The sequence below is a fragment of the Mesitornis unicolor genome, unplaced genomic scaffold (genome assembly GCF_000695765.1).
Source record: "Mesitornis unicolor isolate BGI_N332 unplaced genomic scaffold, ASM69576v1 scaffold15454, whole genome shotgun sequence".
NCBI classification, from domain to species: domain Eukaryota; kingdom Metazoa; phylum Chordata; class Aves; order Mesitornithiformes; family Mesitornithidae; genus Mesitornis; species Mesitornis unicolor.
The window spans coordinates 1-14,218 of NW_010180894.1; the positions used below are offsets into that span (position 1 = coordinate 1).

At 40.3% G+C, this 14,218-nt stretch overlaps 1 protein-coding gene across 1 annotated transcript in view; it reads right to left on the minus strand.

Moving 5' to 3' along the window:
- Window positions 1-314: 314 nt before the first annotated feature.
- The window catches only part of VAT1L (vesicle amine transport 1-like), a gene marked incomplete at its 3' end in the record, with an annotated part of 20,571 nt that continues 6,667 nt past the window's right edge, over window positions 315-14,218 (minus strand). The window contains exons 3-5 of the mRNA XM_010183242.1: window positions 11,647-11,862; window positions 2,152-2,294; window positions 315-418 (exon numbers count right to left, since the gene is read on the minus strand). Coding sequence (XP_010181544.1) covers window positions 315-418; window positions 2,152-2,294; window positions 11,647-11,862 — 463 coding nt within the window. The remainder of the gene's footprint in view (window positions 419-2,151; window positions 2,295-11,646; window positions 11,863-14,218) is intronic.

Here is a 14,218-nt window from a genome sequence, read left to right on the forward strand (position 1 = left end):
CTCCACTCAGGAGCTCTTCGCCTCGGTAAATGTATCTGACCACTACATGTGTGAACATATGTGCACTGTACACTACAACCTGTTAAAAACCAAAGACAATTCACTGGCAGAGACTTCACTAGAAACAGGCAACCTAGTTGGCTCATAGAGTCCAAGCAGGTATCAGGGTGACAATACGTTCGTTATTTTGCCACCCTGATAGCTAGATGAAAGCCCCAGGAAGCAGGTATGCTTATCCATGATGCCACTGCAATACAGATTTTAAGTTTCGCAAAGCTTTAGTTTTGCAATATTACCTGGCTTTTTCCACTTACCATATAAAATGTAAGTCCCAAGTGGTTTGAGAAGACTGAGGCCTTTCCCAGTATTTTCTCCACACAGGCAGTCCAAAACAATATCTACTCCATCTGTTGAGATTCTAAAAAGCAGGAAAAAAGTCTTACTTTGCAATAGGATCCACAGGACTGGTCACCCAGCATGATACAGGCCGACTGTTAACTTAATACTAACATTTTCCAGGTACTTTAGAAAGGACTCTAAGCCTGAGGCTTCGACTACACAAAACCCGTCTCCTCATCAGAAGGGAATTCAGTCTCGTTCAGAGCTGGGGTGTGAAAGGTAGGGGCAGCCAACCCAAGCCTTTCCAGCTTATAACAGTGGGAAATCATCTTGTCCGAGAAGAACTGCCATGATGAAGGGCAGAAGCAGCCAATGCTATCTGCAATCATAACATTATTGGAACTTAAAAAGGCTTTATTCCTTTCTTTAAGCACTGATTTCTGTTGTATCTGCTCCCACTTCACACACCCAGAAGATCAGTTCATCTGCTGCTCCTGCCAAGAGTTAGGATTAAGGCTGGTGCTGAACTCTGATAAATGTTTTCAAGTGTTCTTTCTTGCCGAATCAATGTTTTTAAAGCAGGGATTGTTGGAAATCAGTCTTCATCTCACAACAGCAATCTTCCAGGGGCAGCAGAACACTTAAGTATGTGTACTTCCCCAAAAGAAAGGCTATCAAAGGGGCTGAATAAATGTGCTGCCATTCTTCTGAGCTGTAAGAAAATGGCTGGGCTGTCATCTGCTGGCCAAGTCCTATCTTTTTTTGGCAAAACTTCCCACATAGAAAAATTTTCCTTTGATGTAAAATGTCCTTTGTGATGTATGATTTCAAATGTTCTCTTGAGTCCCTGCGAGTGCTCCAGGAACAGTGGCAAGACACCCTGCGTTCTCCTCCACCACCAGTGTGGATTGCTAACAGTTCAGACAAAGGTCTGCTATAGTCTGAAGGCCCTCTTTGAAGGGTAGCACCCTTCATACTGAGAGACCTTCTGGGACTCTGCATGTCACTCTGAGGAACGCCTAAGTTTGACACGAAGCCTGCCCAGTATACTACCTAGGCATGCCCCTTCAAGAAATTTGTTTTATGCTCAGCTACATAATCTAGTATTTGGACAGATAAAAGATGAAGGGAAAACATCACCCTTATCTTTCTGATGAGTAAAATAAAAAACAGTTTTTACTAAGATATTCTTACCAATTCTGAAGTTTTTCTACCTGTATCAACATCAATATCTAAACACAGACAAATTGGAAAACTATTTGAAATCATGTAAATAGAAACACACATGATGACTTCAAAAGGCAATAGGATGATTCTAATCTGAAGGCAAATAAACAAATTCTAAGGATCTGAAATTAAAACAGACATCACGTGCTCCGATATCAATCCCTGGCAGAGGATAAAAACCCAGGCAGATAGATGATCATCAAAGAACTCCAAAACCTGGGTAACTTACAGATCCACCACAAATATCTTAGTGCATTACAGTGAACTCCTACATATGCAGGTAATAGCAAAGTACATTCTTCTGTTAAGACTTCTATTCATTTACTACTTTTATTTTTTTTACTTTTAAAATTTACTTTGTACACATAGTATGAACATGGGCTAACAATGCTTATGTTGCTTCTACAGAAATAGGGGAATGCTTTCCATCTTGTCCTTTGTAGTGGACAGGTGGAATATCTGGAATAAACTGCAGTTCCCAAACTCACAGATGTAATGTCTTCCCATAAATATGATCAGCCTGGTGTCTTTCATAGGATTTTGCCAGATGCTATACAATCCTTACTCAGGAAAATAAAAGATTACCTTTTTACTTCTTGAACATAGTCTGCGTTTCTGTCAATCAGGTGAGTTACTGAGTCTTTGATTGCTTCATGTTTGAAAGATGAAGCTGTTCCAAAAACAGTAACATTGGGAATAGTTGAACAGAGCTGAGCAACAGCTTGACCCTGCAAACACATTATTATGTTAGTTCACCAATGTGGAAACTGGTTGACAGACTTTGCAGCTGCCAATTCACTCATGACACAGCAAAATCCAAGAGCAAACATGTGCAAGGACTTCTCAAACTGATTTCTTGCCAGTGCAATGCAGTTTGGCCACAGGAAAAAAATACACTTAAATCAAAAGGACATCCTGAAGACAAGGCAATTGCAGGGATAAAAGTAATTTAATGTATCACAAATCATATTGGAAAAGAGTTCTTTTTGATCTTTTAACAAAGGCGGTGTAATTTAAGGGAAACAGCATTAATTTACAGTAACAATAACTATTACTGATTATTCAAAATGCAGGAATAGCTAATAGTCACTAACAGCACTGCTTAGGCCCACGCCCCAACTTCAGAACTGATCGGGGCAACGGATAAAATGGCCTAGAGCTGAATAGGAAAATCATTCTCCTAGTACACCCCTCCCATGTCTGGGGGCAGGAACACGGTGGAGGCAATCAGATGCTGTGTCAGTGTTATGTATGACTTGAGGTGTTTGTGCATGCAAATGTCTGTACTTCAAGGTCCCAGAAGCCTTAAATTCTCTAAGTTTTAACCTCTAATTTCATGAGGCTGAGAGAAGAAGGGAAGCACAGCATAAACACCAAGCCATCTACATTTGAAAAAAGATCCTAATAGGAAATCTTTTTACAACCCTGCGTTTTGTTTTATGCTTAACACACTAACAAATGGAGGACAGACTTTTGGTAGTCATATCCTGCCTCTTATAACCACATTACTCCACTGGAGGTAGCAGAGTTACATGGATATCCCCAGAAGCAAGAAATGACTGTTAACAAACTCCTATTGATCTGCATGAATAGGAGAAATGCACAAAAAACCCAGGATGTGCATAACCTATTTTCCTCCTCACTCAAACTTGTTAGTACACCCCTCCCTCCCCCATATATATAAGCTTATCTAAAATCCCACATCAGGATACTTTCCAGCTTTCTGAAGACACTTAAAACCTAAAACTGACTCATATGACCAGTAATTTTATAATAGAATGAACAGCATCACTGAAGTATTTTGAGGCAATTCCACAAAACATTCTTCTACAGCTTTCTAAAGCTCTGCATTTGACATTGACTCTTACTTATTTTTGTGCAAAGTATTCTTAGTATTTGTATTTCAGAAATCTTGGAATAAAGGCTGATACTGGACCTCTCATGCTTTCCCCACCAAAATACAGTAATTGACCTCAACCCATGAACTCAAACACTTCACTAATTTGTGTGGAATCTGACTAAGCTCCAAAACAAGCACTGTGGCTACGCAAGTCACTCCTAAGCCTCCTTTCTAATCCCTCGAGTCATCTAGCTACCTCTGGATTAGCAGCTAGTGTTCAGGGGGCTACACATTTTAAATGCAAGTGTGTGAGGCCCCAGTGACCAGAATGTCCATATTCACAAATGAAGAATGCACAAAGGGTTTTGCAGCTGAAAGGAAGAACGTCCTCTCCCCAGGGCTCAGGAGGGGCAGGCAAGGTACCCATGCCAGCTCCTGTCCCACCGCACACTCTGACCAGTGAGCACCCTTGGGTCACAGGGGGCATACGAGCCATGTCTTGGATTCCAAAGCCATTCCCCTACTAAAACTTGCTTTGTGGTAGAGAGAAACAAGAGAGATTTTCATCTCCTCCCTGCCCAGACAAACCCACATCATCCCCGCTATCAGCTTTCACCGTGGAAACCACATGGATACGGAAGCAGGCACCACGAGATCAGTCATAACGTATGAACTCTAAAGCCTTCAGACAGGGTGTCTTATTAGATAGGCATGGTTTGAAAAATGAAAACAAAACTCTTCACACATCTAATTTTTCATATACAAGGCAAATTTCTACATTTAAGTACAGACTAGATCCTTGCTTCCTGAGCCAGAGAAAATTAATAAGTGGCAAAAAATAATACTCACTTAGGCAATTAATTTTACTTTTAACAGGACTTACCAGTCTCTGAAAAAAACTGATCAGTTGCTTCACTGTAGGGACAGACATGGTTACAACATATTCCTTTAGAATGGAATTAATCTCCTTTAAAATAGAGGTATTTTATACACTGCTTGTCATGCAGAACTCCACACAGTGAGTTCTCAAAGAAATTTATAAGTTGGATTAAAGCATTCTGTGGAAATTAAGCATGTCTCCTAATACCGAATTTGGCACAGGAGTCTTCTGTCTGTTTACCTTCAAAGTCTGATGGATTGCTTTTCAAGGTATCCTGTCAATTTATAAAACCAGTATGTTGAACCTAATCTACACATTATAATTGTGGAATTTATTATAAATGGACATGCTTATAGTAAAAAAATTGAGATTTCTTTATGTTCCTTTGCTTTAAAACCCAACTTTAAGCCTGAAGGACTGAAAACTTCTCATACTGAGATAATCACATAAAAGAGCAGAAAAGGGGATTTTTAGGAAACAAAAATGAAACACTGTTGTGTGCATTTAAACAATTTCAAAGTATAAAAAAAAAGTCATTGACATTAAAAGTCAATATAGAAAGCATGAACAGAAGAAAACTTACAAATCTAATTAGCTTATTAATACTTATTCATTTTACTGGATGAAATATAAATAAGGGGAATGTATCAGTGGATTTCCGAAAAGGCTTGACCTAATGGCACAGACCTTAGTCTGATGTGCAAGCTGTGCGCTGAATTACAGCAGTTATAGATCAGTAGATTTTAAGAAAGCATCTTTTTTGCTATTATGTAACCTGTGCCCAGCTTTATAGCAGGAGAAAAAAAACACCACCTAAAAAATAATGCCCTGCAAAATTACACCTATTAGAACCAATAGGATCAGTAAGAAATTATCATTCCCATGATACATTTTTGCAGCCCAGAGGTGCTACAGCATTTAAAAAAAAATCATTCAGACTTAATCTTACACAAGAAACCTGTCTGAAACCAAACGTGAGGAGAATCCACATTTCCAAAATGCTCTGATGCTGCATAACCGTATCCGGAGGTGGTATGCAGTACACAACTGTAGTAAGAGTATTGCAAGAGAAGACATCTACTAATCTCCTGGCATCAAGGAAAACTTGTCTCTGGTGTTAGAAGTCAGATACACAACACTCCACCTCCTGAAGGTGTCATTTTTCCAATTACAGAAGAGGAAATTGGAAACCAAACACTGAGGTGAACATCGCAGAGTGGACAAACTGAAATGGGATTCTTTAACAACCGGAAGGCAGCATCCACTACACTCAAGGCACCACAAGTATGTTTGGAGTAGAGGGAAGGGAAGAAAGTTGAGATAATAATTATCTCTTTTACCCTCAAAATCTCTTATTTTCTACAATAATTAGCAGGGTGTGTTTTTTCTTGCAAAATTGTGCAGCTGAGGTGCATTCAAAGCTCAGGGCCGAATCCCCATCTGGTATAAATGCTCTTCAGTTTAGTGAAGCTATGAGAGCATACCCCAGCTGAGATCCTTGCCCAGAGGACATAAGCTCTATCTGAAAAGGCAGACCAGCCAAGGAAGAGTTAAGCACTGCTCGACTGTGACATGGCTCAGCAGGGGATTCAGGGAAAGGACACGTCCTCTGGGGAGTGTAGGGCTTGGAGAGGCAAAAAGAAAGGTCTTCACAGACTGCAGCCTGCTTTGGTCAGGGAAATTGCTTTTTGTGTATGACTCGCCAGGCTTTTGTGTTTGATTAACAGATTATGCTGTGAGGTAGTGTCCGGAAATAGACTGAGGCATGGCACTAGGAATCTCCTGAGCACATCCGCTGCTTTAGAGACATTCAGCGGCACAGGGCAGCTCAGTGTAGAGGTACCCTGTCTGGCTTTAAGTGAGACAGCTTGGGTACTTAAAGCAGCCTAGACTTGGTTACACAGAGCTCTGTGTGAGCTGATTTATTCCCTTCCTTGGCTGCTGGAGATGAAATAAAGAGGAAGGCATTCGGGGTGTATTCATCAAATGCAGAACGGCTATGAGCTGCTAATATGAAAATAGCAAGTGCAGTCCTGGGAAGTATTGAGTAAAGATTTCAGCAAAGTGGGAAGAATTAATGCTATTGTACAGTATGCTGGAAAAGGCCATCAGAAGAGCGGAGTAAATTCTAATTATTCACATTGAAGAAGGACTGACTCAGACACAAGAGTGCTATTTAATGTGCTCTTACCTGCGAGGTGCAAACAGACCTAAATTCAGTCTGCCCATACAATCTTTAAAAGGATCAGGGGTGCTGTGAGACCTATTTTAAAAGGCTCTGGCTTTCATACCAGCTTACTGCTGCTTTGCTGCCAACCAGCTAAGAGCCCAGGAAACACGCATGCATCTGCCTGGACCAGAGTCCATAGGATACCCAAGAAAAGTGACATCTGACCTTACAAAAAAAGGGGTATGAACAAACCAACCTCCTTTCAACCTGAAAAATACAGGACAAGGAGAGATTTTATTTTGAGCTGGTTCTAGCCATAAAAACACACACATCCTACCAAAAAGATCTGAAAGAAGTGCCCCAAGAAGAAAGAACAGATAATTTTTATTAATGGACAACACCAGCAAAAGAACGAAGATACATTAACTGGCCACGAAGTCTAAAATTGAGAAAGATTTCTCACAGAGCAAGACAGAGCAGAGAGATAAAGGGATAAACAAATAGGTGTTTGGTTTTGGTCTTTTAAGAAGTTGTTTGATAATTTTCTTGAAAGGGTTCCTGTACCCTGCCTGTGACAGCAGGTGGCTAGATTTACTAAGGAGCAGTGGTTCTTTGTCAGTTAAAATATCACCACTTCAGTGATTCAGTTTGGAACACATCCTCAAATATTTGCAATTTGTACAGGGGAGACACAATAAAAGAGGGTTCCTGCCAAGCAGTAACCAGTCCTGCCTGGATGACCTAAATCTGTTGCCAAGTCAGATTTATCCTTCAAATTCAAACACGAGAGATGCATCTGTAACTTACTCTGCTTGCACTTCCTCTGCTGCTGAGCCTGAAAGGGAAGGTCAGATCACAGCTTCAGGATAGCAATCAGTGCTCCTGCGTGAAAAGCAGCTTAATTTTAGCATCTGTAAGATCGAAAGGCTAAAGAATTGGCTAATAATTCTGCCTTGTGTCTGAGGGGTTAAGTGATGAAATTGAAGTGTTTACACAATCTTCCTAAATGATCAGTTTTGTGCTCTAAATATTTACAATAGGAAGTATATAAAGAGCAAACAAATGGGCTTAATGGCTGTCTCTCACAAATCTAAATCCCTGAAAGAATTAATTTTCCAGATAGATATCATAGACACTAGATTTATTAAAGCTAAGAGAAGAGCCTAAGTTCTGCGGTTTTGCCTTTCTGGTTTTTTTTTTGTAATACAATAGACCTGTATTTATACTAATTCAACTAATCCATGATACAGTTTATAAGCTTACATGAGTAATTTTAAGAGCAACTTTACAAACTCATACAAGCCTGTGCTGTGACTCGCACTGAATGCACTGACTTAAACAGTCTTCATTTTAAAGAACTAATTACTGCATACAGCAGATGTGTCCCAGTGGGGTACACGCTACTGCTCAGTTTTCTCAGTGTATTTTCTTCAGTTGCGGCCTTGCCTTGAGGGAAAAAAAAAAAAAGACATGGGAGTGTATTTGTGAAGGGAGCTATTCTACCATTGTCTTGCAGTCATTTCAAACATTAATTACAGCATTTTATATTTCAGATAGACCAATGTCTGTCCTACAGTAAGTCATACGTTCTTGCAAAATCGTATGTCCAAGTATTAACTTCTATGTATGGAAAAAGGCAGTTTTTCAAGTCCAGTTCAGTTTTACCTGACTTATCTCCTTATTTTACTAATCAGTTTAGAAGGATGCAAACATTTCCATAGCTTTAAGCATTTTAACTGTATTTGTAATTCTATCTTCTGTTAATTATCGAACAGCTAGTTAATATAACAGTTAAAGCAGAAATGTTAAGCATCCTGCCAGAGGCCTGGAAGGGAACATATGACAGCCACTGTCCTTGCTACACCTTGGTCAGTAGCAGCTCGAGCAAAGATAACAGAATGCTCTGCAAGCTATTAATTTCTCATCAAAGTCCGACTGAATCATACAAGCAACTGTGAGCGTGTATCAAGCTTCCCTAGAAGGTCCCTGAAATTTCTCCAGCCTACTTCACCGTCCAGACTGAGAGATAAGAGTCAGTCTCTCTTAACTGTCCCTGTCTCAAGGGGGAGAGAGCAACAGCAAAACCAAGCCACAAAGCAGCCCCACTTCCAAACAATCAAAATCAACAATCAGCCCTAAGAAACAAAAGCAAATACTATCTCGCCTCTCAAACCCCTTTTCTAAGCACTGCAGCAGGTCCTCCTCTTCAGATGGAAGGCTACAATATACCAACAGCATCAGAAGCGGAGTTGGTGAGTGTCCATCTCTTTCCTGGTTAGGAGAGACAAGGTGCTTCCCTGCACCTAGCCATGATTCCCACCATGAACCAGAGAGATCGCATGATGCCCTGACCTTTTGGCTGAGGGGGTGGCAGTGTGGGTACTCATTTGGTATATGGAACTGGATTCACGTCTCTGTAACAGAGAGACAGGTACGTGAGACTTTTTCGAGATAAACGAATTGTACCAAGATAGCTTTTCTCTACACCATCTTCTGATGTCCCCTGGAACTTCTGGAAGGAAGGACTTATCTAAAGCATCCTGTCAGACATTAAAGGATACCGTCACGCTCCAGTCATACCCCAGGCATGGATGGGAAGACAATTGCTGTAGTTACCTTACTACCAAAAATCTCTCTAAAAAAAAATAAGGTCACATAAATAAACTGAAGCAATACATAAGTAAAGGAACTAGAGGATTTCCCCCAACTGAATTTATTGAAAAAGCTGCAGGATCCTCCTGGAGGAGACTGGGGGGCCAGAACAAAGAACCTCACAAACATTTTTGAAGCAACAAGTTCTTTTTCATAAACTGTCCGAAGCAGCTAAAATAATGATCTTGCATAATGAGCAAGGAACAATTACAAACTTTTAGTCCCACAGGGAGTCTATTGTCTCATTAGAGTATTCTGGAATTTCTATGACATTTCAAAACAAACTGGACAGGTTTCCCACTTGCTGAAAATGGAAATGGTTCTTCTATCTATTAAAGCAACAGGACAAAAAATACCTCTTCCCATAGTGATTGCAGTGCCAGTTTTCTATTTTATTAACTACGAACTTTGTGAGAGTGAGGCTGTTAAATTTTTCAGGGGATTAACAGACAGATTATTAGAGCAGTTTAAAGTATAACACAGACCCCACTGAAATCTTCATCTAGTTAGCAGAAAAGAAAAAATTCCATGCGTCTCCAGAGTGGTATTTTATCTGTAAGACATATCAAGCATTGGGAAAAGTCTTTCCTTTCCAATTCTAGCTACACATGCTCTTCCTTCACTAGGAACAGGCTGCATAAGGCCCTCTGTCCTGTGACACAGCGACCAGCTGCCTGTCTTGCAGGCCAGGCAGTCCTGTCTCCCTCTTAGGTACAGCCCCCTGGATCAGACACAGACCTTCACCAGTTCCTGGCCAAGCTAGCTGTTCTGCCTGCATCTCTGGTCTTTCCCGTGGAAACTCTGTTCTACTTAACTACTCAGCAGGTGATGGATCTGGCTTCTCCTTGCTCTCCTGGCAGCCAACCAGGACCCATCTTTCCTTTAGCTTCTCTCAGAGAAGGTCCACAAGCAGCCACAGCAGAGGACCAGTCAAAAGCTGCTCACTGAGCATCTGCGATAAGAGAGGACACCAGCAGCTCCTTACAGCAACAGCCCAGCGCAGAGGTTGGGCATTAGTGAAGAAGACTACATGTGAGCTGGTAGAGCATTAGCAGTGCTTCATGAAGAGAAGGAAGAAATAACAGAGGCGAGCAAGATTAGAAAGAGGAAGAGAAGAAGAAATAAAGAAATTTAGTGAGGACGCTTAATCTTAATGAGGAGGAGTTCACTTTTGCTAGACACATGCATAAACTCGGGGATTGCTTTTGGGTATTTTGCTAATTCCATATGCTCAGCCTGGGTCTGTATAATGTCAGCTGGGCATGGCTTACACCTAAAGCTGAGCCTTTGATTCCTGTAGAATATACATTCCCCTGAATGTGTGGCCTCATGTTGCTATAACAGTCCTGAATTCCACATGAAAAGATTTAATATTAAAGAACAATAAAGTCAGCCATAACGCTCTAGGTTGTACTGTGCCAAACCATAATACGATTATAAATTCCACTCATTTACAGAAGTATTCCAAGAGGATTACCGTTAACTAAAAATGCCTTGTACAGGGAACTCATGAATTTATTCCTTTGATTACAGCCTTCTTTTATATGAGAACCTGAAAGAAGGTCTAAGAGCTTAGAATTAGGGATAAGGTGTTTGGGGCTGCCCACCAGACCTCAGTAGATGACAGAATATTAGTTTAGCATAAATACAGCATAACAGGAAAACAGAAGAGGTACTCTAATTCAAAAGGCTGAGATCTGCTAACATTCTCAGGTTGTAAAATCTATAGTTAGAAAAGTACTGCATAATTTTAAATGTAAACAAACTCCCCTGTCATTACCTTAATATTTCGCACAAGCTTAAATATTTTCCAAAGGAGAGAGATTTTCCTAAAAGGTAATTCAAGGAACTGGTAACACAAAATGCTGACTTATTTCATTGTGTGGTCTTGTATTCCACTAAATTCATCCTGCTGTTGCTTTCCCCATGCAACACATCATTTTCTCCCTAATGATCCAAACTATGACATGCAGCAGCCACCACTGACTCCAATTCAGCATTTGTATATTTTTCTCAGCGTTGGCATGATAATGCTTTTCATTACTTTCAGTCACTCTACAACAACAGAAAGTCTTTCACAGAGAAAGCATCACACACACTCACACACGGTATTTGCAGGAGTATTCCAAGAGGGCCATTTACTACAAGGAGAATTATAGTTACCTACAAATACCATGTACAGGGAGGTGATTTATTTACTCCTTTCATTATAGCCTTCTTTTACATAGAAGCAGTACAAGGTGCATAAGTTCAGGAATACAACGTTTGGACAACACTTGCTCCTTGATCTCTGACAACCAATTAGGGTTTATGAGTAGAGTTCATTGTCAGAACATTTTTAATTTAACCAACAGCTCCTGCCAACCATTCACATCAGCATTTCGATGGGAAAACAGATGCAGTTCCTCCCACGACAATCCCTCACATAGGGAAGTCTGATATCAAATCAAACTGCAAGATTTGGCTCATTTCAGAAATCAAGATGTAGGCTGCTTCAGTTACTGGGTGACAGGAAAGTAAGCAAAAGTTCTAACTTACCACCCCACCTCCTGCCGAGTGAACCAGCACAGACATGCCTTCTCTTAGGTTGGCAACTTCAAAGAGCATCATGTAGGCAGTTACAAAGTTCATGGGAAACGCAGCAGCTTCAGAAAAACTCATGTCATCTGGGATCTTGTAGACAAATTCTACTGGAGTACACACTACTTCAGCCCATGCATTGTAGTTTACAAAAGCCATGACTCTGTCTCCAATCTGCAAACAAGGAAGAAAACAACGCTGAGGATATGGCTTCAACTGAGACTGTAGAGAGTAACTTGTAAAATATGCAATTCTCCTGATCACTCCAGTGCGTCACTGACTGTGAGGGTAATAGTGCTCCACATCTTTGACAAAATAGCAGTTAGCCCAAAGCTGAGCAGCTTCTTACCATTTTTAATTGTATTTATTTAAAAAGTTGAATTTAACAAAAATATCCAAAGTTAAAGCCACCTTTTCTTTTTTGCTACATTGCATCTTTGATGGAGCAGTCTTCCCTCATCACTTACTATAGATCAGCTTCTGCTAACAGAGCTCCTAAATAACAAATGGGGCTGTAAACAATAAAACTGCATTCTTACAAATAATCAGAAGATTTGCTTAGACAAAAAAGAAAAAGAGAGTATAATGATATTGATGAGATGTGTGTCATTACATAAAATTACACCTAAGATTATTTTCATTTTGCCTTCTCAGTCTTCACACTAAGGGGAGGCCTTGTACTCCAGGAGGCAGAGCACATGAAAGGGTTTGGAAATCACTCATTTAGAAGATAACACCATCTGTATCCACTCTCTAGTTTTATTCTCTTAATAACCGATTCTACCAGTAAATTTCCATGACTGTCATTTCTACAGCCATGTGTCAGAGCAGAATTTGATCCTGCAACTTCAAGTAAGCCACCTTTAAACATCAAAAATACACCTCTGGATTCTGAGGCACTACTATACCTACAAAGTGAACCTGACAGGATTTAAAGGAGCAGTGAAACACTCTCTTTGCATGCAACATTTCTCTACTTAGTTTCTTTGGAAAATACATAGTAGTGAAAGGGTATTTCACTACGGGGAGATAAAGTGCTTATGTTAATATGAGGTACAGTCAATTGCTCCTATGAACCTTTCAGAGGTTCGGGCACATCAAATTCATACATTTGTATAATGGCCTTCATTGCAGCTTCAGGTTTTTAAAATGGAGATGGTGACTCCCCACAGGTGGACGAGAATAGTAACAAGGCAACAGGAGCTGCGAGGCTCCTGCAAGGGTACAAGCAGACTTGGAAAGCAACAGTCATGTAAAAGTAGAAATTGGTCTGCTGGGGCTACTAGAGAGAGCCACAGGGAGCGAACGTTTGGCCAATGTATATTAAAACCTTCACAGGCACGACTCTGTACAAACTCTCAATCATTATTGTCGTGCTTGTCCCCAGCAGCCCCTGTGCATCTTTTACCTCTTTGCCTTTCTATAATCCACCAACAAAAATATGGTCCTTAACCATAAAAAGAGCTCTTCAGTGGAGCCATAGTATTATGGCAGGAATAGCATCAAACTTCAGGACTTCATGTTTTAACTAAAACTAGCAGCAGCCATCCCTCTAAAATACCTTTGCTTATCTGCCTGATATTCTCTGTCTTACATTCTAATACCCACTAATGCTTTAGAAATATTACAGGCTGTTCTTGGACTATTTCAACTGTATTCCACAGCAATGGAGTAAAGCACAACGCTTTTACCTTCAGGCAAACATTTACAGCACAAGCACATTTTGGTCTCCAAAGCACCTGTCATCACTTTGGCTTTGGGATATTGCAGGCTTGCTAAAAGCTAAGGTGCTGCTGACAGTTCTGAAGGGTTTGTCTCTTCTAGGATGAGGATGCTGAAACAGAACTGTCATTCCGATTTCACTGAAATGCCTCCCTCCTTTTGAAAAATACATTCAAATTAACAATGCCTCACTGGTAACCATTCTGTGGTTGCCTTTTGCTGTTAGAGAAGTGTCTAAAATCTAATTAATAAGCGAAGATGTTAATATGTCCTATATCCTCACAAACAAACATCAATGATTACCAAAAAGAATGCCAAAAAGTCCCTCTAGGTGATTCCCAAGGAATTTCTTAGTAATACTAGCATAAACACTACACAGAGCCTAGTCATCATGTCACATATAAGGCCTTAGCTCCCAAGAATCACCTCCACAACTACAGAGAAATATGGCCTGATACATTTGAGCTCAGTAGAAATCAGCTTTCAATGGGACAATGAATAGGCATTACACCATTATTCCACAAAAAGGTGCTTTTTTTCAGTGTAAAATATGTTCTTACACATTGCTGTCAAAATAGACTGCCATTCAATGCTGTCATTTGTCATATGATAATGAAATCACAGCAAATGAAGATGACAAATGGCTGGCAATATCTCAGGTGTAGTATCTCGGGTAGTACAGACTAAGTGCCAGCAAGACACATTTTCCCAAAGCATGAAACGCCCATGATTTTAATGTGACTTGAACTGGAAGAGATCTACAAAGGGAAAGAAGGTCAGAAGATGCAGGGTGCAATCTTTACCATTC